Raw genomic sequence first — 25,033 nt, 5'->3', positions numbered from 1 at the left:
ATGTTTATGTGCTTCATCCAATGAATGCCATTGTGTTCATGTCTAAGGACTATACGATGTTTTCTTATCACAGCCAATGGCAACTGTACATCATTTCTAAGGCATTAAAACGCCTATAACCTTTTCAACCCTTTTTTTATCAAGATTGTTTGGCGCTTTGATTTGATATTGACCTTGTTGTATTATAATCCTCTTCCACTTTGTGCTGTATAATTTTCTCATTAGGGAGTCGTTCAAGCGGTTGGAGAACTGTTGTGGGTGCCATTTGTATAATATGCTTTTTATTATGTTACAGTAGTTGCAATGAACATGTTATATGCAGTTAAAATCTAATTATGCCTCTGCTTGCGTTGTTAACTGCAAATATTTAGCCTTCTCTCTAAGACGGGTAGAGATATGGCGAGTTTATCCAATACATGAAATTAAGAGGCCAGTAAGAAAATAGTCTGATGTGTCCGCGTCTGAGAAAGAATTTTAGGGGGAATCAGCGGCACTCTCGCTCTTTTCTTAACCCTTAACTCTTTCTCTTATCAAAAGTCAATCCGCTAATTAACCATGTGTCTTGTCTCGGAAAGTTGAGATCCTGAAAGCTCTCTGTGCAGATTTATTTCTAGAGTTATCATCCTGATTGTTGTAAGGGTTGTAGATTTTATTGACCATAGCTGGTTATTCCATGGTATACTTTTCTGTTGATCGTTATTACAAAATGTGTAACTGTGATTTTTCACTTTGCTTTCAGATATCAACATGGCAGGAGAGCCCAAACCGTACAGGCCTAAGATGGCCTCCAAGAGGCCTCTCTCGTCCCTCTACAGGTCTGTGTAAAACACTTTTTTTTATGTCTGTCGGTTATTGCTTTTGTGACCTAGTTTTCCAACCGTTCTCATATTCTGCTGTCATCTTGGGTAGTTCTGGAGGAACAGCCAATTTCCTAACTGTGATATCAATGATTGTTGTTATCACACATTCACTCCTTCTTGAACTGTGCACAAGAAGTGAAATGGCAGACATAACAAAAGAAAACACAAAACAGGTGGCTGTCAATTTTTTTGTTTTTTTAAAGGAAATAAGCTTATTATACTTAGATGAAATGATACTGCTCTCATGTCTGCAAATATGAAGCTGAAGCAACATTTAGCAGCTAGTTAGCTTAGCCCAAAGACCTTGAAACAGGGGGGAACAGCTATCTGGAAAAAAATCTGCCCTACAGTAGCATCTTTACAGATCACTAATGAACACTTTACAGTTATGTTCATAACATCTTTACAAAAACTGAATAAACTAAACTAAATCTGCTGGTAGGGAAATGTTTCAGTTGTTATGCTTAGCTAAGCTAACTGGCAACTGGATGTAGTCTTATGGTTACACTACAGCTATGAGAGTAGTGTCTTCAGTCTTGTGTTAGGATTTAGTTATTTTTCTTGCAAAATGTATGCATTAAACAGTATAACAGAAGAATGAAACAGTCCGTATTATCTTCACAGCGGCTACGAGTTTGACTATGACTACTACAGAGACGATTTCTACAGCAGGTATGCAAAAGCACTTCTTCCTTTTTCACTCTCAATACAGTATTTTCAAGTAACTTTCCTCCTGATATTTTGCCCGTCAGTTTTCACCCTTCTTCCTCCCCATTTCCCGAGTCAGCTACTTAGATACAGATGAGTTTTGGGCAAAATAGCCCCATTTCAATCTGAGGCAAAGTAACCACATTATCATAGGCATAATGAATGTCATATTGGGGAGGTTTTATTTCCTCTCCGTTGAGCTTACTAATGATGCTTTTATCCACATAATGCGAGGACTGAATGTCAGATAGTCCCCCGGCTGGTCATTTGCGCTGGCAAGGCAGCAAATGTTTCTTGCTTCTGACATTTTCATTGGTTTGTTATTTATTTCCTGTACTTTGCACTATCCCTGGGAGTGGAGTCCTTCAGCTTTGAGTCATTATTGCTATTTGGGCAATTTGATGTGTCATAGGCAACCGGGAACACGATTTTGATTGGATGGCCCCCGTGTTGTTCAATATGTAGCTCTATCATTCAAACAACTTGTGCAAAATGTCTATTCAGTCTTTTGTAAGCGTTGCTTGTTGCTTGAAAAACAAAATGTAGGGATCTTGGGAGTGACAGCTTGAAAAACATCACTTTACTGTTCAATTCCAGTATCCAGAAATACTTCTCTATGCTTTTTAGAAAAGGGTTTTGCGGCACTGTAATACTGTTTTCTAACAATTCTCTTCTTACTAAGTTTGCTGCAAGTTTACTTTATGTTTAATGTGTCTTCTTCAGACTCTTTGAGTACCACGGTCGTGTCGTGCCCCCGACCCGTGCAGTGATCCCCATCAAACGTTCGCGGCTAGTCATCCAGTCCAAACGCAGAGCCAAATCCTCTTTTCCAGTCAGGGCCTGTTCTCCCTCCTCCTCCTCCTCTTCCTCCTCCCGAGCACTCAATGTCGGCTCTTCCATCACAGTCCCTAAGCGTATGTTCTCTTTTTCCCTCTTTTTTCCTCTAATTCACTTTACCCCACTCTGTTATAAAAAACGTTTTGGTTTATTACTACTTGGGTCTTATTTGTGAAGGTTTGGCCATCATTTGTATTGGTTGTGATTAGATTGTACTCAACTAAGTGATTGATTAGATGTGAAAATAGGACTAAATCGCTTCAGTGTCAGGGTTAACAACATGAGCATTTAGACATCAATATCAAACTAGTCAAGGACTAATACTAGAAACAGCTATCCTGGGTCTGTCGGAACCAAATTACCTACAAAGCTTTCAGCCATTAAGTGAAAAAATATCAAGTACATTTAAATTTGTTTTCCAAATATTCCTTTTAAGTTGAGATGTGCGTATTGCCACTGACAAGAATGATGACCAAAACTGCTAAATTAATATCTAGATTTTATGAAACCTTAATGTTTTCTAATTGTTAAAAAATGCCTTTGTACTGCTCCTTCACGTATTGTCCACATCATGCGATTCAGTAAAATATATCATAGGACTGGGCGATATGTTGATATTAAATCATTTTGATCATAGTTTTGGATATCAGAATATGGCAAGAGTGTTGTCTTCTCCTGGTAAAAGATACATTACAGTAAAGTGATGGGATTTTCTACAATTTACCACACCATTCTAGCTTTACTGGTATTTGCATTTACTTATTTTTTCCACATTACTGATGATTATTTAACAAAGATTTTACTTTGGTAATATTTTGTAAAAGCGCCAATAGTCAACCCTACAATAAGGCCACAAAATTGATATTGAGTTATTCAGTCAAAAATATTGTGCAGTTAGATTTGTTACTTATCGCCTAGTCCATTTGTATCATAAAGTCTGTCTTCATACACCTTCATACACCCTTTAGTAATTGTACCTCAGCCAAATTTCTCGCAATAACCTTGTCTAAGTGTTATGACCATGGGCCTCCTTGTCAAACTTCACATTAATTATGATTTTTAACTGTATTCATGTATGCACACAGTGAAGACAGACCAGCTCCTAACAATCAAGAAGGAGCTGTCACAGATCAAGAACAAGATCGACTCTCTGCTGGGCCGGCTGGAGAAGATTGAGAGGCAACATCGCTCTGACGGCGGTGAGTTTGACAGAGGGGGAGGACGTGTCTGCGTGAGAAGCATGAATTTATACATGTGGAGATGAAAGACAAACACGGGGCGGAGTGATACAGAAAATATTGACGCTGGAGACTATACTACTGGTAAAAAATAAGATGTTAAATAAATCTGAACCGCTCGGATGTTAACTGCCGCTCTCTCTTTCCCCAGACATGCAGAGGAACCAGGAGGAGGTTTGTGAGCGTCTCCATGGTGACGCAGCAGACCACTCGAGTGCGGAGGAGGCGGCCGAGGTGGAGGCGGGGGAAATGACGGATGGCGGTGAAGACGACTTTGAAGATGAAGGAACCGGGGATATGGTGAGTAGATCAAGTAGACATTTACAGTCTCAGTAAAGAGCGAGAGAGTTCCTCCTGTCTGAAGGAAATGCTGTGATATATAGGAGGTGTGTTCGACAGGATCTCTGTGTGTGGGTTTCTCTATAAAATAAAAGTCACCTGATGTGTGCTTGCTCTACTGAACTTGTTCGATTTGAAGGATTGACGTCTTATTGTTAAAGTAGTAGATTGACATTTTTGGGAACACATTCATTCTCTTTTTGGCTGAGAGTTAGACGAAATGATTGATACAGCTCATGTCTGTAACTGGAATAAGAAGCCACAACCAGGAGACACTTAGCTTAGCATAAATAATGGAAAAAGCAGAAACAGCTAGCCACTATTGGGTTGATTGTGCATTTGATTTGAAGTTTACTTAAAAAACACGAAGATAAACAATTACAGTGCAGGAAGAGGCAGAAAACCTATTGGGCCAATTTGAAGCCTCCAAATAAATATGTTAACATTTGTGTTAAAGAGAATATAAATATAGAGACTAATAAGACTTCCTTATAGTGATGGAAATTCTGGGCTCTGGTTAAAAAAAAAACGAATAAAACAATGGATATAAATATACCTAAAAAAGACAGGAAAACTAAACCACTGATTTCTAGTCATCATTACCATATTCTGCTCCTACCAATAGATATCATTTTGTATAAACTGAGCAAACAACTTCTACTCTTACACTACTTTAATGTAAAATAAGTGCCAGTAGATGCACATTTTCTGGGCAATGATATACAGACTTTATCTGATATTATTTCTGCAACATTACTGCTATGTCTTTGCATCTTGGGACTCCTTTTCTGATGATAAAAAAAAAGAACTACTCTGTGTTTATGTCCTACAGGCAACATACTTCCATTTATTATATAAGAGTTTGAGATAAAAAATGCTGTTCACCTGGTATCAGACTTAGCTGGGGGTGCTGAAGCTAGAGACTATGAAACTTAATGAGAAATCCTCTGCACACTCAAATCTCTGCAAAATCTTTAAATAAGTGAGTTCAAGGTCAGAGACTTTTTTTTAAGAAAAAAAGGTAGCCCTTCAATGAAATATCTGAATGGAGAGGCTTAACCTGTTAAGCCCCATGCCCGCGGTACCGGGGGCAAAACGCAACATCTTGCAAGAAACAGCATCTGAGGGCTTCTTAACATTTAACAAACTATGAATGTGTCGTACCCACTTAACGGGAAGAAACTCAGCTATCAGACAATATGAACCATTTTTAGGTAAACACAAGGGTAATACCAAGCCTCTGAATTAGCACTAAGCAAAAAAATGCTAACGCACTTAGCACAGAACTCACGCTAGAAATATTTTATACTTCATTGGTTCTGCACAAACAATGGTATAAGTATCATCACTCCACGACCATAACTCAGGGCAGCGAAGGCGAAACCAGAGCACAACAACACACAACTTAGCTTTACGGAGCCAAAGCGGCAAATACGTCTTACCTTTGCTGTTTTCTGATCAAAAGTTGTGTTCAATGGCATTAAAACGATAAAAACGCTGCTGAAGGTTAATCCAATGTGTCTGTGTCACTTTGAAATGATGCGGGAGGGGGCCATGGGGCTTAACAGGTTAATCATTTTTGTGTTGTTATTTATTGTGGAAAATATGAAAACTGATCAATATATAACAATACTGAATAGCTTTAGAAGCAGTTTTTGTATATTCTGATATATTTTGCCGTTGGTATGTCATGAAAACCCATCCATGTCTATTTTCTTTAAAAGCACATTTTAAAGTGTATAAAAACCCAAATTCATTAAGAATTAAAGAAGGAGCGTTTATAACAGCAGCTGTCAATCTCACTGATGTCTTTGTGTTTAATTTGCAGATTGAGAACCACATATCAGACATTGACAACTGAGAAAGGTCAGTATTTAATCCCTTCTTAAAAGGGAATCATTCTTATTGACATGAAAGCAACTGTCATTTCCTTTTGTGAATGGACTTTTAGCAGTGAAGGGATAACAAATGACCCAAACCCCTTTTCAGCGCCCAACAACTTGGTAGTTAATAATCAACAGCAACTCAAAAGATCAGTTTATATTCCACTTTTAGGCAGAATGAGAAACGCTGCTCATCCCTTCTTCTTAATGGCCTGTCATTCTCTCCGTCTGCGAGCTTAAGGGAAAGCTTCTCTGCAGTTATCGCTGATGATGTCTGAACAGCCGCTGAGATACAACTCCATCTCATCCCTACTTTCCATCAGACGACATTTAAATCCCCTGATTTTCTTTGTATGAACAAATAGCTTTCAGATTTAATTTGCCTCTGGGCTGACATTTCCTCCCTGCTGTCCTCGAGTGCCCGATAACAGAAATCTCTTTCGGAGCTCTGAACATGATGGATCATTAAGATGATGGTATAATGAACTCTTTCCTCAGGTGGTTATCTTAGTGGTTGCTAACATTTATTTTAATATACTCGCAGCCCCATACATCTCCTCTGTTTTTCACCTCACAGGGAAATCTTGCAATCAAAGCACCCTTGAAATGTAACTATATTTTCTACGTAGATTTCCTGGGAAAAACTGCAGATAATAATTAACTTTCCCTCTTTCTGTCTTGTTTTTCATCTTTTCTTCAAGCCAGGGGAAAAAGGAAGCGTATAGTTGAGGAAGCTGGGAGAAGAGATACCAGCAAAACCTTCTTGATCAAGAAGGTGCATTTGAAATTAAAGGAAAGCAATGACGGGAGTGACTGACAGCAGAGGAAGAGTTTTTCAAACTAGTTTTTTTGCTTATTTGCCTCATTATAACATGACACTCCTGATGTGTACTTCATCAAAATGCTGGTAGTGAATATCCTCCAGAATACTGCGAGATCAACCGCAAAGAGCAATCAATAATTTACATTCAAGCTGATTGCATATCTGAAAAAATACGGACAATATATTGTGTGCTTACTATATTTTGGTCTGTATTGTGCATAAAATACAGTGTTCAATGAGATGAACCATGAAATGCCCTCTTTTGTTGTTAAATTGAATGTAGGAAAAACACTTGATAATTATGTGATTTTGCTTAATTTGTACATTTTGCTGAAATGTACACGTATGTAATTTATTCACAATGTCTCCACACAGTGTTGTGTATGCATATCATGTTTGCCGTTTGTTACACATGATGAAATGCATTTTAAATTGATTTCTGTACATTCTGTATTTTTTACTGTCTGCATGTTTTAAATGTGGCTATTATGGATTATTTGTATTCATTGCATCTGTTGTACAGCTATGGATTATAGACGTTTTTGAAATAAACCCGTTCCTCTCAACAAAAAGAAAAAAAACAGCCGGCCTGAGTGTTGTGGCTTCAATCGTGAAGGAAAAAACGTACACTGTGAGGGTTTTATGCTCAGTACAAAAAAGTTATTTTCACTTCATGGCTTGCAGAACAACTTCAAGAATCTTTTATTAACAGTGTATGACATGAGAAGCACTCAAAAGTTTATACCAGCCTCCAAATATATTTATCCTCATTAGCAACATGGCTGTTGGTCCATCTGTTTGTCTGTAAAGTGTCACCACTTTAGTTTCAATTAAAATATAGATACTGATGGTTTGAGGTTTGTCGTGAACATTTGTTTAGATATTTATGTTCCCGAAAAGATTAATCCTGCTGACTTTGTCGATCCTTTGACTCTTCCTCAGCAAAATCATGAATTTGACTTCTGTATTTGATGAAAATGTTTTAGGAAATCTGATTTGATTACTATGAAATTCTGTTGGGTGATATAAATATAGCTTGTAGATTGAAGGAATTTAATTGGCAACTATTCTTTTCATCAGTCATTTCATGGCAACTGGTTTTTATATGTGATGCTTTGATGCTTTTACCATGTCATTATTTTCACAATTTTATTAAACAAGCATTGTGAACAGAGTGCCTTTCTTGCTTTTTTCTCCAATTAAACAATTTATCGATTCGCCAAGCAAATGATAAATATAATAATCTATAGTTAAAATAAACAAGTTGCAACAACAGTTAAATGCTGCCTCCATATTAATGCAGATATAAAGAGTAAACTTTTACACATTTAGCTGCTTTGTGTGTAGTTCCAGCAAATGATAACATTAAAGCTGTACATTGTTTACAGCAGTGTGTTAGCATTGTCATTGTTGCAGTAATATCACAGTGCTACTAGATGGAGGCTTTTTTACATTAACTTTTCTCTCCACATTCAGACTCTTTTTTTGTAAAACAAATGGGAGTAGTGGGGTGAAAATAAAGGCACATAGTGATGCTAAACTTACACATTCCCCACTCTAGTTTAATTGAAGCCTTCCTTTACATTAGTTTTGTTCTGTAATTGGCTACAAGAATATTCGTCTTAGTTTGTCTCTTTTTATCCAATGCCCTTGAAAACTAGAGTTAATGAGTGGTAAGTGGTGATGAGGAAGCGGCAGATGGCATTTCTATTTCACTCACTTCATTAGCACCAGATCATCATTTTCACAGGTTAAGGAGGGCCATTGGCTGGGCTGCGGGTATAATTGGTTCTATCATTGCTGGCTAGAAGCCAGTGAGTGCAATGATCAGTCATGCAGCTCCTCAAATATGGACAATGTTCAGTGTGTGATGAAGTAAATCAATCACCGGCTTGTAGCTGCTGCAGGAATTATGAGTATAATAGGGGTCGGGATCTTTATAATACATCTGTGATTACTTGAGCAAGGATGCACAACTTGCAGCAAGCTTTGTTTCACAGGCCTATAAGTCAAAGATAAAGCTAATGTGGGAGGTTTGGTGAATTATATCTTAGAGAAAGCCGGCATAAAAGGAGCCATTTATATTTAATGTATTCCTTTATGAATAATTCCAAAATGGCTAAATCTTCGGTCATCAGCTGAAGTTCTTCTAACTTGGTATTTGGCGGTCAAATTCAATTTGACTTTTTTCCATTCACACTATTTACTGGATAGAAAAAGTCACATACTTTCTACACTGTGGTAATGCTACTTTTAGTACATAGTGCTTTTTTTAAATGTATTATAATAATATATAATATATACTTTTTTAATAAACATCATCCTAATTGTATTATAATTGTTTTCGTCTTTGTATTCAAGAAAGTGTTAGAAAAAACGAAAGAAAACTAACCGGATGTGTCCGTTAACTATATCACCGGAAGTACGACACCAGAAGCGGCTAGTTCAACTCAACAGAAGAGAGGCTAACAACAACAACACATGTTTTAACGAGCTCACAAGTGCTTCTTTGATACAATATAATAATTATAGATATAGTTAAAAAGACAACACTTGCTGATTGTCCCAGCTTGTATAACTGTGCTTTGTAAACGGGTTGTCTACTTAGCTCTATCGCTCTAAACTTGTGCTAGGCTGCTAGGCAAACTTAGCTTTAGATTTGACTAACATGATGATAATTGTTCTAGCTTCCATACGTCACATTTGACGGTTAAGCTATCTTCAGTACAAACGGCATAATAACGGTTAACGCTGCATGTCGTCGTCATGGGAGACAAGGAGCTGAGTCTTATTGACAAAAATATAACAAGGTAACGTTATTAACGTCTCATCACTGCTATTCTTTTAAAACTCGTTTTAATGAAAACTTGCTCACTTTTTTCATTCGTAATTATAAATTAGCCAAATTAAAGTCCATAATAATCAGTAAAAGTAGCAATAGATGAGAAGACGGGAAGCTAATCTGCAAACATCATAATCACTGAAGCAAACAGAAATGCAGAAAGGCCGTTTTTTCTGTGTCTATATAAGTAAACTGGGTGCCTTTTGTGTCAAGACATTTGAATATCTTCCCTTGAGCTTTCAAAATGTGTGAAAGGTATTTTTTTTACACTTTATGGGACAACAATTGAAATGATTGTCATTATTTTGCTGCAAATATTGGAAAATCTTTCCTACAGAGCATGAGGTCAGGTCACAAAGCAAAAGTGTTTTTCTTTTATGGTAAATCTGTTGTTTCCTCTTGTTTCTTACTTTGTAGCTTGCTGGATGTCCCCCTGAGTCCCACTGTAACTTCGCTGAATCTGCACTGTAATCACATCCCAGGGATCGAGGGCCTGACCTCAGCATGGCACCTGCGCCACTTAGACCTTTCCTCCAATTGCATTTCTAAGATTGAGGGTCTAAGCTCCCTTACTTCCCTGAGGACTTTACATTTATCCTGTAACTTAATCACGAAGGTTGAAGGTGAGTCTTTAGTCGCACATTTTTCTCGACGATTAATGTTTTATGGGTGTTCTTCTCCAAGTAATAACTCTTAATTATAAACTCTATGAGGTGTATAATCACTCAGTTGTTAATATCCCCTCCCTTTTATCTCAGGACTGAATGGCCTCGTGAACCTAACAAGATTAAACTTGTCCTACAATCAGATAAACAACCTCACTGGTGAGTTTAAAAAGGACTGAACAGACTTTTCTTTTTCTACCCTCAAATAAAAACACACTTAGCTGTGAGTGACATGTCAATGCTGTTGATGTCTTCATTAGGGTTACTCTATCTTCATGGAACGGGATACAAGCTGAAACACCTCAGTCTCCATAGCAACAACCTGGACAACATCGACCACGTCCTGCAGTGCCTGCTGGGATCGCAAAGTTTAAGAGAGGTCACTTTGAGCCAGGATGGCAGAGACAACGCTGTGTGTAGGTTGCCAGGTAAGACATGAAGAGCTTATTTTGGAGTAATTACATGTAGTACATGGGACTGTTATTTTACTTCACTTTTAATAATGATTGGCAAGTAATTGTTAATTGATATGCTAAGACTCTCATGGTCATCCAAGCCGAAATGACATGTGTTTATATATTATACATGATTATATATTACACTCCAGTAATTTCGTTTACCTAGTTAAAACAAAAATGGAGTCTAGATTTCTGCTGCAGGCTGAGAACCCTCCTTTGTAGATTGCTCTTCAGCACCCCATGTATTCATTCCCATTTTGAAAAAAACAGCACTGAACAAGTTTGCAGGTTGTTTTGTTGTTGTTTAAAGGCATCTAATTCTGAATACTCTTGTTATAAATTGCTTAGGAGAACTGCATGAGCCAAAATAATGTAATATCATCATGTCAAAAAGCCCTGCATAAAACATGACCTTTCTAAAGGCAATAAAGCTGAGTTTCCTGTTAACGACGTGCAGATTGAACTCTATGGTCCTTTTGTAGCTTTGTGTTTTGCTATTCTGTTTGCCACGTATCAATCATGGCAGACTAAAGACTAGAAACACCTCTCAATCGATCAGCATGAAAAACAACAGCCTCCATTACAAACTCCAAATCAGTTTGAACACCATTGTGACGGTATATTTGATTATTTATGCTATTAAATTAATTATAATGTTTAAACTGACAGCTTGAGTGTACAGAAAACATGTTACGCCTCAGACAATGAATAAATGTAATAACGGACATCCTCACAGTTTTTGCTATAAACAACCCTTTTACATCTCTCTCTGTTGTTTTTGATGCATCTCCGACAAATCCTAGAGGATAATTGTTTTTATTAACAACGCATAAATCTCCCCTTGTATTGCCAGTAATGAAAGCACAATGAAAATCAGTGGTAGACAAATTGACAGCTCCTGCTAATAATGACTGAGACGTATTTATCTCTCCATGCATCTTATGCCTGTGTCTTTTCATTTCATCTTGACTGAAGATATATAAATCTAAAAATCGTTCCAGTGTTTTCCTATAAATTATGCTGTGCACCCATTATCCTTGTCTTCCTGCTCATAAGTAATGCATGGCAGCAGCGTTTGAAAGTACGTGTTTAAATCCATGAGGGCACACTTAAAGCAGTTTTACAACCCTTGCTGTCAATATGCGATGGTTCACTCATATTAGAGGTGCTCAGTTCTCATTTAGTGAGGCGCATCAATAGTGCATGTGAGGATAGCACAGGTTATTTGTTTGGATATAGATTATTTGATTGTGTGCAGCATAACACCTGATGTTTTAACCAAGCCTGTTGTTACAATACTTAATAATGGTGTATGTTTGGACAGCCTTGCAGCTCTAGTCTGGTCAGGTTTTTTTAATGTATAGTGTCTGTGTGTCTGTCTGCAGGTTACAGGGAGATTGTTATTCAGTCCTTGCCACAGATCTCTTCTCTGGATGGTCTGGACAGGTTGGGAAATGCATCAGCTGGAGGTCTCGGAAGTCCCTTTGATATCCCTGGTCTGGAAGACTATGTGGACCTCTTAATGTCCTCAGATACCAGTCACAACGAAGCGGTAAGTTATGATGCCATACTACCATTATTGGCCGTTATATTAACAACTTTGTATGTTATTATAATGACCATAGTCCATAGGCCAACATGGCAACATACTAGTATCAACAACACACAGTCGCAGCAGAACTCACCCGCAATTTATTTACAACATGTATTCACAGCATGAAAAAACAGTGCATGAAAGGAATGAGAGAGAGAGAGAGAGAGAAGCTCCACCTCAAAACTGATAAATTCCTCAATTTGGATTTTGAATGTGGCTTTTGAATAGCAGATATGAAGGTCACTTTTTAAATTAAGTTTTGTAAACAAGCTTAAAATTATGAATTGCCTGGTAGTGGCAAGGATCAAAGAGAGAGAGCACCCACTCTGACAGATAAACACTCTTCTTATTTATTGTGGGCAAAACTGAAATGCATTTGGTTTTGCCTAATAAAAATAAGAGGACAATTTATCTGTGAGTTCTGTATTTATGATCCTTCCAACCAATGTTTTTTTAATATTTTACAATACAAATGGACAAAAGCACAGTACAAAATGAAATTTGCCACATTTAGAACAAACTCTGTGTCTACTGTACATATACATTTACTTCTTAATACTAAAGAATTTCCCTGTTAAAAATAATTCAACACCTTACATTGTGAAGACATCAGAAAAATGAATCGATGTGGCATTTGTATCAAACAAAGGTCCAAAATTCATATTTGACTGACTTTTATTCCACATTTGCATTTTTGCAAATAACATTGTGCTGTCCTCACAGTTTCCCAAAGTGCTTACAGAAAAAGATTGTTGTATTATTGAAGGTGTTTGGGTGACTTGATTACATGGGACCATCGTGTTGTGAAGTGATAGTGCTGGTCATAGCGTGCAGTATCACTCTGTAGCCAAGGTAGTTGTTGTTAATAGCAGCTTCCCAATGGTCAATTCATTGCTGGAATAATGTGTGATTTAGTGTCTTCAATCCAGGGTAGTGAACATTATGGAAACCAGTCTCCTAAAAGAAAGCCACAGTGCATAACCTCTAAATGAAAAAAAAAAAAAGCAAATGTAAGTTTCCGTTGCAGGTTAGAGAGGACGTCCATCTCACCACCCCCCGTATCGATGAGGTGCTGAACCAGTTTCGTCAACGGATTGCCTCCGAAGTGATCACAGATCCAGTTGCACAGGTTCCCTCGTCTGTGGCCGATCCAGCAGACCCAGCTAATGAACAACGCATCAGGAAACTGGAGCACCAGGTGTCCCAGCTCATCCAGAAGGTGCTCATTTAACACTGCTGAAATATAAGTCAATGATTAAGAAGCATTTGTGTGAGGCATACAGCGAGGTGAGAGAAGTTAAAGAAGTATTTCTGAACATCTTATAGTGCTCTTTTTCCAAACAGGATATAAATCACATGAACGGTTAAGTATTTGTGTTGTCACCACATTCATTATATCTTTAGTGAGGAGTTCTTGAATTTGAATAATGATTGAATCAATGTTTATTAGCATGTAGACGATTTTAGTTTTCATCCAGTCACATATAATGAGTATTTGTGTGATGTTTACTCAGGTCCCTACAGGTGACAAATCTAGTAGCTGTACTGTGGCGACAGCACGGAAAGCCAAGAGGGACACAGACCGCACTTCAGAGAGTGAGTGCGACAGCGGGAAGGAAAACAGGAGGCGCACCAGGATCCCCAAACATCGAAGCAGCATGACATCAAGAACGACCTCCAAAGAAACCAAGGGCCGAAGAACAGACAGGTGATTCTGCAGCTGCTTATCTCTGCACAAAACAGATGTTTCAGCTTTCAGGTTCACTTTTCTTTAATGAAAATAATTTGTTTTGTGGCCTGGTTGACATGTACTCCCTGATTCTTTAATAGTGGTTTACTGTCATCCACAAAAAGCACATAATTACTAAGATCTCTTTGTTAAAAGGAAAACTTTTATGTTGATGTCCAATCAGTTTATGGTAATGGTAGTCCATTGAACAATACATATTTCAGTGCGGGGCATCATTTCATTTCATTTCAAACCTTTATTTATCCAGGTGTATCCCATTGAGATCATTGATCTCTTTTTCAAGGGAGACCTGCTCAAGTAGGTTCCACATGAAACATAAACATATAAACAGAACAACAAAAAGGACATCATACAGCATCATTACAGGGATTACAATTTACATAACTATCCACATGCACAGGTACCAACAGCTTCCGATTGAGTAGCATCCAACCGAGCTTTAAAAACATTTAGTGGCAACAGATTGCTCAGTTTCCATTTCAATTGCAGACTATTCCAAGACAGTGGAGCTGCGCATCTAAATGCTATCTTCCCTAAAACAGTCCTAGCAGTTGGCACATTTAATAAAACCACAGCATGCGATCTCAGGCAGTAGCCACTTACAATTCGCCGTGAGATCAGGGAGCAGATGTAGGATGGAAGTTTCCCTAACATGGCTTTGTATATAAAAATATACCAGTGACTGAGCCTCCGTACAGTTAGCGAAGGCAAACCTGCCCTTGCATACAGGGTACAGTGATGGGTTAATGTATGCATACATGTATTGTGTGAGGAAGCTGAGTTCTCCTGCTGCAAAGTGTTCTTGATGCTTCCAGCAGAATCGTTTGACGTAGTTGGATGCAAGGAAGAGCTTAGGTTTTACTCGCAGTAGACTGGAGGTAGTGCTCAAAAACACAAGAACTCGGCTTTCTCGCTCAATATAGCACGTAATGAATTGCTTCAGTTAACTACATTTACCATCAACACTTAATTTTAAGCTCTATTAGACACTAACCTTTGATTAAAGATAATCAAATGCATGCATCACATATCACCAGGTATCTTAGGATTTAGAATTTCCTTTCTAAGCTGGATGGTGCTGATACATTTCCTTCTCTAAGCGATGTGGTAAACTTCCTCCTCTCTGGTAGAAATTACAACTGTCATCTCACTGCCATGATTAACGGCCATGCCTTCATGGTCTACCCCCTCATCTTGCTTCATCAGCCGCTGCTGACACGTGCTCAGTATTCAGTTATTTCACTTAAGTAAGTGCCCAACTGTCCTTAAGGGCGAGGTGATTTTAAAATATTATCTCCAGATTAAATTCAAAGTTGTTCAAACTTTACCTTCCTATAAAAGTGAGCAGGTTGTCTGCTTTGACCTTTATTGAGCCAGACATTAGCTTGAGGGCTTTTTTATAATCCATTTTACTGCCAGTTCAATACCTGTGATTTGTTTTATGTGCAGCGATCAGGAGAATCATAAACAGAGGAGTTCAAAGTCTGCAGAGGGTCTCAGAAGGAAGGCTGGTGGCGCAGGAGGGAAAGACGCAGCAGGGCCGATGAGGAGGGGAGCTGTGAGAGCTGCGAAGGCCTCAGGCGATGTGAAGACCAAGTCCACTGAAGAGGAGGAAACCTACAGGGTACGGCATGGAGATGCTGCCGTCTGAAGGCAGTTTATTTTTTATTGAATGAATGTAATGTGGAAAAGGTTATGACTTCACACAATAGGGATGTAAACATCCTCTGGGTGTTTGTACCCGCACCGCTGTGAAAGAATACTTGTTTTCGGTTTCTTTGTTTGACAGAAAGCTATTGCACAATAACACATTCAGGAACAGAATAAAAGATTCAAAAAACGAAACGAAGACCATAACAAAACAACATTAACATCTTTCTTCAACTTTTTGCCCTTTCTAAGGTAATTCTATTTATTCATTTTAGAAAACTACCTCCCAGTGTTTCCAAGGATACGTCCATGATATATTATTTAACGCATACTTATCACTCCCGGAGTCCAACAACTGTCTGGATGAAAATCAAACCATGTATAGAATAGATAGTAAGCAAAAATATTCAGTTTCCCACACATTCTTCTTTTATGTTGAAACCTGATGACTACATTACCCACAATGCAGCTTGACCGCCAACAGTTATGTCATATTTGTTTGTGTGTTATGCTAGTAGCCGCTAATGCTAGCCTCAAGCAGAGATGAGGAGTGGGCTACAGAGATCTGATAAAAAAAAAATGTTTTAACTCCACACAACCAGATTTATTCAGATCAACCAAGTTACATCAATTCAGGCAATTTATCAGATTTCACGCTGCAGCTTGTCGATCTACAGATGTTTAATAAAACACATATGTAGTTTCAATCAATCAAACTCACTTTATGGCACCGTTCTTACTGGTAAGTGCAGTTCAAAGTGCTCGACAGAAGACTGACGAGTGAAAATAAGACAGAAAAAGTACAGACCATGAAAACATCCGAAAAGACTAAAACAATTTAACACACTGAGACCAATTCATGCAAGACATTAAAGATAAATTAGAAAGCTTTCGAAGCTATACAAAACGTAATAGTTAGGGCTGAACGATTAATCGATTATCAAATCGCAAAGCCTTTTTTATTGTTTTATTGTTTTGTTCTTCTTGTGTGTCAGTCATCCACACCAATCAGAAGTGCTGTGCTCCACATGTACCAGCCATTGTTAACCAATCAGAAGTGGCCCATGATAGAAGGTGATAGACAGATTGATCCAATCACCTGCCAAGTATTTTTGAAAGTGCCTGCCCTTTCCAAATGGCTTCCAATGGAGCTTTCCTAGATGGTTTGGTGAAACCATCTGAGTCAGGTTAGTAATGCTCCATCACATGTTTGACATCTATTACAGGGTGAATCTTAAACTGAAGCTTGACTTTAAAGCAACCCAACGGAAGTTTCATGTAAGTTTAGTTCTTTCACTCGTAGCTCGGGGTGCTAGAGACGGGAGCACGTTGATACGACCTTCCCTAGCCGGAGATATGGCCGTATTTTACAATAAACTTCCGTTGGGTCGCTTAAAAACAAATATCGCAAATCGAATCGCAATATCTGTCAGAAAAATCGCAATTAGATGATTTCCCCAAATCGTGCAGCCCTATCACACATACATGCAAACCGCGCAAATGCATGACATTTGACCTCTGAATTGAACCCATGTGTGTTTTTGTTTATGTCCATTGGTCAGACTATTGTGGAAGAGCGTGACCAGGAAAGGGAGAGGCGTTGGAAGGCTGAGCAGGCTGCGAGGAAACTAACCGAGGATCTAAAGTGCCTGCAGACAAAAGTCAGCGAGGAAAAAGACCTGCAGAGCATGGCCCTGCACACCACCGACAGGTAAGAGGGAAACTGCATGGACGCACAGATGTTTGCAAACAAACTTCCACACAAACGGTGCAGTAGCTCTAAAGCAGATATCATGATGAAAAGGGATAATTAAACGTGTCTCTGTGGATTTGAGTTGTCAACCGCATAATGGATTCTCATCTATTTCCGCCCTCTTCTTTTTCTATTGTCTCTCCTGAGACCAATGCCCGCTGCCTGTCTCATTCTTGAACAATGAGTATCCATCCCACCACTTAATATCCTCTCTCTCATTGTCCCGTAGCCTCTTACGAAATCAAGCACACAATTTGCACTCCATTATTCCAAAAATCTTAAAGGGATAGTTTAGATGTTTTGAAGTTGAATGAGATAGCTATCCATATTTCCTAAGGTAGAAGGTAATCATCACGGCAATCATTTGGAGAACCAGACCGTACCAGCACAGGAACTAAGCAATGTACTGCAGCAAAATCTATTTTAGCCACCTAAAGAGACATCTCAGTTCACTATCAGTTTAAGTGTTCATTATTTATAGAAAATGTACCCGTTTATTTATAGAAAATGTACCCAGACCAAACACGTTTAAGCTATTTTATGTGATCTTTCTTTTGAAAATCAATGTTAGAACGTAGAATCCATTTAATAAGCCCCACTTGAAGCTGTTTGAAGCCCCCTGGAGGCCCGCCTCACCCTTTTAAAACCTTTGCCCTATTTGCCAATGTTAACAAAAGGGACTTTTCTGTATTCGCCCCTTGAATAAGCCCTGCTCTTAAAATGAAATAGGATCTTCCGTGGCCCAGTCTATACCCTTCTTCCAAGTTTCAGGAAAATCAGGTTAAAGGTTTTACTGAAGACAAACTAAGACAAAAACATTACCTCCTGGGCGTACCAGAATAACTGATTGAGCTAGTGATAGACAAGCCAACTCGTTTTGTGCTAGTAGTAATGACTGTTTTTGTCGAAGGAGTCTGGTTTCTTTGGAGAGAACATAGATAACAGCTTCAGTACGCATCAGAAAGAACTGTCTGACAACAATGTAAAGTGGTTAAAATATTCTAAATGTAGCATAAACTGTAACGGATATAGATTTTTTTGAAGGTTGGACTTCAGCAGTACAATGCTTTTGTACTCCCTGCTATTCCTTAGTATGCCTGCAGGTGTCTGCAACAATGAAGCTATTGAGTATAAAGATCCTTTCCCCACCTAGATATACTTAAATTCCAGAAGGTACAGTTATCTATAATGAAAACTCCTACATGTGAGAGCCTGGTGTAACTATTCTATGCACTGTTCTTGCTTGCATCCCACCCTGCCTAGATACATCTGCATTATGGTTGTAATTAGAAGCCTGTTGACAAGCCTATGTCAGCTCTATTACATGAATCAATCTTCACTGTCACTTTGTAATGACAGTGAACACGCCTGATACTGTCTACTCCCTTTCTCATCAGGAGACAGATTACAGTGAAATGACTCATCAAGGCTAATTTAAAGACGGAGCAACTGTAGGTGCTTGTGCAGTCTTCATAGGTGTCCTGAATACTAAGCCAAGCTAGTTCTCTCCATTCTTTTTCCTTTTCAACAGACTGCCCTTTTGTATTTATATTTCTTTCTTTTCTCATTTACACTATATTTCTGTTTTCTTTCCCTTAGGATAACATTTTTGACTATGCTGTTCTGGCAGATTTCTTCAATTTCAGAGGCTATCACATTTTAACAGCAGGCGATAAAACACTGGGGACAATCAAGCGCATCACAACATTGTGCGGTTGCCTATATCAGTCTCGATATGCAGTAAAAACATCATTCAGGGTATTGCTTTTGTACACTCTTATCTTGCTTTCTCCCCGAATAGACTGAAAGAATTGTTGCTGAAGGAGCGATCGGGGCGATCTGAACTGCAGGCTCGGGTGGAGGAGCTGGAGGGGAGGAGTCAGTCCCAGAGCCGGCAGCTGGAGCAGGCCCGCAGCAGTGAAGAACAGCACAAGACTGCACTGCGCAGACTGGAGGAGAGCATCTCCCAGGGAGACGCTCTCAGGGCTCGCCAGCAGGCTGAGGAGGTACAGGAAGTGGGTCGAAGAAACCCCAAAACTTTTGAAACTTACAGTATAGTGCAAATTCACTCTGGAGCAAGTAGAGTGGAGCATTGGTTGTTGCAGGTGCAGAGTCCAATGTAATGTACATGTGTTTATGGCTACATTTCAAACAGCAGTACCTCGATGTACAATAATACTTTACTCACTTAAAAATAACAGTTTTTAATATAAAAAAAACCGCCATGACAACACCCCAAAATGTCATAGATACATGAAACAAACAAAACAGCACACAAAACCCTTGTTGTAGTTCTCTGAAGCATTCAAAATACTAATTATATCTGTTGTTGCGGTTACAGTCTTGGCTAAGTTTTAAATAGTACTTAGGACTGTCAAATTGTGTCAAATTGTGCTTTGAGCTGGCAGGTTTGTGATATCATGCTATTTCTGTTCCCTATCCCTGAACATGGTTACTACAGTAACTCCCTATAGTAGATCTGTGATCACTCCTGCATAGTGAATCAATGAGTAAGGCTTCAGTAGAGCTCTGACAGTATTGATTTAAAACTTGCTGACCCTCCTCAGATGAAGCGGCACCAGGAGCTGGAGAACAAGGCAGGAGCTCTGAAGAGAGAGTCGGACATCCTGAGAGCGGCAGTGCGTCAGCACAAAGACAAACTGCAGCAGCTGCATGAGCTGCTGGCGGCCAGGGAGCAGGAGCACAGGTACACCTGGAGGATCTTACTCTGAAACACATGGACGAGGTCATGTGTTGCTTAATATCAACACAGTGTTATGGGATGAAAATCAATATTCTTAATCAACTTCTTCCTGTAAGTGTATGAATACCACATTTTCTGCCAATATAAAAATCTGTGTTTCAATAAAATGCCTTTTTAAATTTTAACATAAATATTTAACGAGACAAATCAAAAGGACATCTTTCAAGGTTACAGCCTTTTGAGTACAAATTATTTTACCATAAAAGAACATTGTTTTGTATGATAGACTTGGAAACAGTGAATTTATCCTTTAAGAATCAAGTTGTTGGGGTCTTAAAGAGGGTATTTGTTTTAATAACAGTACTAAAGAAATGTGTTAAACCTAAATTAAAGATTTTAAATAACAACACATTTAAATATTAACCAGTGGATATACACCTAACGCCAAGAGTGTCGGCACATATCAGTTACGTTGATCAATGAAACTTTTCTCTTTCCAAATTGTTGAGTGCTCAACCTTCTGTATTTCAGAATATTATTACATTTATTTTACGTACACAATTTAAATGATACACATTTAAAAGTGCAGGCTTTCCTGTTTGTGTTAAGGCCCTCTTAACCTTTATAAAAAGAGGTCTTATCAACTGTACAATCCTTTTTCACGTTGTCTCACAGAAAACAACTGGATTTGCGGTTGCAGCCCGGCGGGGCAGATTTCCGAGAGGCGGTGGCTAAAGAGGTTGCATCAGTGGAAGAGAGGCATGGCCACAGGGTGCTGGAGCTGCAGGAGAAACTAGAAGAGGGAAGGAAACTGTACGCAGCTCTGGAGGACGAGTTTCGCATGGCGCTGACCATTGAGGCTGCTCGCTTCTCTGAGGTTCGCCAAAAATACAGACTTAGCTGATAAATGATTACTGTGTCTAGTAAAAGTAAAATGATTGAACTGGAATTGACCCCAGTCTACATGGGCTCTCTTTGATTATTATTTTCAGCCCAATGATGAAAGCTGAGATTGAATTAGGGTCAACTGAATCTGGACAAGTAGACTGTGATTGCCACAGGAAGAAAGCTGTACAAAGGGATTGGATATTAATCAATGTTCTCGTTATGGTTACAGGTCTCATTCATACATTCTGCAGAAAATCAGATCTTAAAGTGTACTATATTTGACCTTTAGAAAAGTCTGAATGAGATACAGATTGCCAGCAAAATGTAAACTCGTACTTTAAAACGAAATAGCTTTCTTTAAAGAACCTTTTCTGTCAGAATGTGGTATTGATTGAAAAAAAATGTAGAGTCAGGTAATGCTTCAATCTGTTGAACTCCTAGACTTCTCACTCACATTCTGTCCCCCTTCCTCGCTCTGCTTCTGCAGGTAAAGGACGCTTGTGATCAGATGACTGCAGAGCTGCTGGGGCTCAAGGCGACCCTGGCCCAGTCCCAGCAGAGGGAGAAGAAATCAGCCTCTCTGGTGCAGGAGCTCACAGCCATGGTCAAAGAACAGAAGAACCGCATCACTGATCTCATCAAAGCCAAGAGAGAAGCTGTCACTGCTCTGAAGGTACTGCGCTCAAGTAAAGATACAGACAGATACATCCGGGAATAAGAAAAGGATCATCTAACCTACTTCATTACACCTTATATACATCGTTAAAAACACTGGTCAACAACAATCATGTTGATGTGATATGTAGTAATAGAGAAGAAAACTAATATCATTAATAATACTCATTATGGGTAAATGCACATTTCACAAGGTATTCTGGGATATGCATTACCTTTGGAATGCAACATCAGGTACCTTGAAAGTATAAATGTCACTGATAATGATCGATATTTAATCAACATAGTGATGTTTACAAGTAAGAACACGATGAGAATAAATTAATATAAGACTGAATGAGCCAATGTATAGCAAATAAATGATATAGAGAGATTTATACTAACGAAAAAAAGCATATAGTGAGAGAGAAAGTTGTTGTAGTGAAATTGAACAAATGGATGATTTATGACACAGTGCACATGCTTGTGGACTAACTGATATATAAATCTCAAGATATTCGTATACACCCTTCTTCAATAATGAACACATGTAACCATGACCTTTTCTGTTGCACTTTTTTGTTCATATTTTAATTTGTTGTTTCTTATATTTCTGACTGTAAGAAAGTATATTAAAGTTAACAAGGGAAGACATTATCTGATCAGGTTTTTAAAAAATAAATAATCTAAAAGGTAAAATAGAGATGTCCTGTTATGGTCATCAGTCATTGCCTGGCCACAGATTGTCCAGCCTGAGCCCTCAGGAGACTTCAGCATGAATACTGGAGCATCCAGCTGCCTTTCCATCTGTCAGCCGTGACAGATGGCCGTTGATCATTAATACTGTCCGTCTCTGTCTGTCCCTCTGCCAGAGCCGTCTGCATTCCTTGGAAGCAGAGGCAGAGCAGGACCGGCGTCTCAGCCTGCAGCTCGAGCTGCTTAAGAAAGACAAGGGACGACTGTTGTCTCAGCTCACAGCTCAGGAGTCTGTGATCGACGGCCTCAGGGCCGAGAGGAGGATCTGGGGCCAGGAGCTCGCTCAGCAAGGTGGGAGACGTCCAGCAGGGCACATGATGGTGACTCTGAATGAGCCTTAATAGTGCATCGCACACATTCAAACATGAGTACAGGTCTTCCTTGAGTCCAACTCTTTCCAATTGGTCATAGGCAGAGTGAGTCACTCCTAAATGTTAACTTAAGAATCAGTATGAAGGACATTTTAGCTGATGTTTAATTTCATCTATATCAAGTAAAGTCTGTCATCTAGTGGTTATGTGGGAGAAACACACTCAGGCAGGGCATGGTAAATATACACTGTAGAAAATGCTACGACGGAATATAATTCTTCATATAGGCACTCAAATAAGAAAAGAAAAGGGATCTAAAAGATACATAATGATAATAGATGTTAAAGTAAAGTTTTATAGATGAGATCTGATTTACAATTGTATGTGTTTCTCTATACTAGGAGCATCCTTGTCTCAGGATCGTGGACGCCTGGAGGCCAGGTTAGAGGTGCTGGGCGCTGAGCTGGAGAGTCAGAAGAAACTGAACGAGAGAGACACTGATGCCCTAAAAATCAAAACCAAAATCATTGATGACCAGACAGAGACCATCCGCAGACTCAAAGAGGTACTTTTAATATTGAAATCACTGAGTTGTTCTAAAACCAAAACCTTGGTCCATCACATGAGAACCTGGAACATCCATAGACGTGCGCTTTACAATGAGCTTGTGTGTGCATTTGTGTATAATTATCTGTCGTATTTGTTTTCTTGAGACACACTTAAGACATTTCTTTTTCTCCTCTGCCTTCCTGCTATCTAGTCTCTGCAGGAGCGCGATGATCAGATCCGCAGGCTGCGCGATGAGGCGGTCCAGACCCAGAAGAGGTTCCAGAAGCAGCTGGAGGAGGAGACATCTGAGCAGGCGGAGCTAAAGGAGCGGATCGAGCACCTGAGCCTGCGCAAGGAGGAGCTCAAACAGCAGCTGGAGGACAAGGACGCAAAGCTTGAGGAGATCAAAAGAGTTTACAGGCAAGCATCCCATCACGCACATATTAAGACACTTTATGTACAATATACTGACATGGATATATGTATATCTATTCTTCTATTAGTGATTCCAGTAAGAAGTGGCAGGCGAAGGCCGACCTGCTGACTCGGTTGGAGAGCCAGGTGAAGAGCATGAAGGAGAGCTTTGATTCCAAGGAACGCTTGCTGCTGGAAGAAAGAGATAGAGCAATCGAAGCACAAAAGTATGATCAATTACATGAGACAAATATGACGTGTAGTTATCAAGTAAAAGTTCATTTTATTTGATAAAATGAGCTTATTTTAGCTGTATTTGCATCTCTTTTGTAGAAATACCAATTAGCCTGCATTAAATCAGTCACAAGAAGAATTTTAAAAGCAGCCATTCTGCTTTCTTTAATCCTGGAGGAGAGGGAAGTAAATAACTTAATCAAGAAAGCAGTTTAATTGCTTTCATCTAAAGCCTTAAAGGAACATACTTTATCTCTCTTGGACATTTCTGGGCCAGTAAGCAGTATTTCTTAAATACATGGCTCTTCCATCATTCTCCTAAAACCCAAAGATAGAGAACTCTGAAGACTTTTAATTGTATTGACATGTTAGGTATAAAGTGAAATTATGATCAGGGTGTCTTAGTGCCTTTGATAAAGAGCATAAAACATACGTTTGTTCGTCAGTGTTTCTTTTCTGGTACCGTCCATCCTAAAATATCCTGACAAGGCAGTTAGGTCAACATCCCCTTAGTTCCTTTTGTAACATTATGTTTTATCTGTTGTCTGTCTTGCAGAGCTGCAGTAGATAAATTACACTGTGTGGACGATGCATTTCGTCGACAGCTAGAGTCTGGTCAAGCCTCGCATCAAGCTGAGCTGCTACGACTGGCAAATGATAAGCAGAAGAAGATTGAACAAGCCAATCAGAAGGTAAAATATAGACAGTAGGATAGTTTGTATGAGAACCTCATGTTGAACAATTTAAGACAAGTTGTATATCCGTGTCCTCCTCAGGTATATGATGTAGAGGAGGAGATGCGTCAGCTGCTGGAAGAGACGGAAACCACCAAAAGAATTATGGAAGAGAAAATGAAACGTCTCACAAGTGTACTTAAAGACTTTTAACACATGACATGACCTCTTTACTGCCATGGCAACTTTTGAATTTTAACACATGAGTTTTTTTTATTAAACAAGTGTTTTTTATGTTAAGTTATTTATGTATTTTCGTATATCATGATTTATCTAATAAATTATTTTCTTTTTATTAAAGAACATTTTCGCTAGTACTACGTAATCTATTTTGTTGTGTTGTGCACTTAAATTAAACTAAATAGATATACAGCTAATTTCACACCTAG

The 25,033-nt window shown here is 38.9% G+C and overlaps 2 protein-coding genes across 2 annotated transcripts in view; both read left to right on the top strand.

The window, feature by feature from the left end:
• The window catches only part of LOC117500157 (RNA-binding Raly-like protein), a 45,535-nt gene extending 37,672 nt beyond the window's left edge, over positions 1 to 7,863 (top strand). The window contains exons 3-9 of the mRNA XM_034152888.1: positions 740 to 815; positions 1,485 to 1,532; positions 2,292 to 2,482; positions 3,491 to 3,604; positions 3,795 to 3,943; positions 5,811 to 5,848; positions 6,567 to 7,863. Of these exons, the coding sequence (XP_034008779.1) occupies positions 740 to 815; positions 1,485 to 1,532; positions 2,292 to 2,482; positions 3,491 to 3,604; positions 3,795 to 3,943; positions 5,811 to 5,843 (611 nt within the window). The 3' untranslated portion in view covers positions 5,844 to 5,848; positions 6,567 to 7,863. The remainder of the gene's footprint in view (positions 1 to 739; positions 816 to 1,484; positions 1,533 to 2,291; positions 2,483 to 3,490; positions 3,605 to 3,794; positions 3,944 to 5,810; positions 5,849 to 6,566) is intronic.
• Positions 7,864 to 9,141: 1,278 nt separating this feature from the next.
• lrrcc1 (leucine rich repeat and coiled-coil centrosomal protein 1) lies at positions 9,142 to 24,961 on the top strand. The gene is made up of 19 exons (XM_034152780.1): positions 9,142 to 9,498; positions 9,948 to 10,153; positions 10,289 to 10,354; positions 10,456 to 10,623; positions 12,039 to 12,205; positions 13,275 to 13,466; positions 13,762 to 13,955; positions 15,447 to 15,621; positions 17,210 to 17,358; positions 19,202 to 19,406; positions 19,968 to 20,107; positions 20,780 to 20,981; positions 21,480 to 21,665; positions 22,519 to 22,693; positions 23,115 to 23,278; positions 23,474 to 23,682; positions 23,766 to 23,903; positions 24,467 to 24,602; positions 24,687 to 24,961. The coding sequence occupies exons 1-19, from the start codon at positions 9,455 to 9,457 to the stop codon at positions 24,795 to 24,797; spliced, it is 3,027 nt and encodes a 1,008-aa protein (XP_034008671.1). The 5' UTR covers positions 9,142 to 9,454; the 3' UTR covers positions 24,798 to 24,961.
• The last annotated feature ends 72 nt before the right edge of the window (positions 24,962 to 25,033 follow it).

The sequence above is a fragment of the Trematomus bernacchii genome, unplaced genomic scaffold (assembly GCF_902827165.1).
Source record: "Trematomus bernacchii unplaced genomic scaffold, fTreBer1.1, whole genome shotgun sequence".
NCBI classification, from domain to species: Eukaryota; Metazoa; Chordata; class Actinopteri; order Perciformes; family Nototheniidae; genus Trematomus; species Trematomus bernacchii.
The sequence above is the reverse complement of the archived record's forward strand: the minus strand, read 5'-3'. Positions and strand labels throughout refer to the sequence as shown.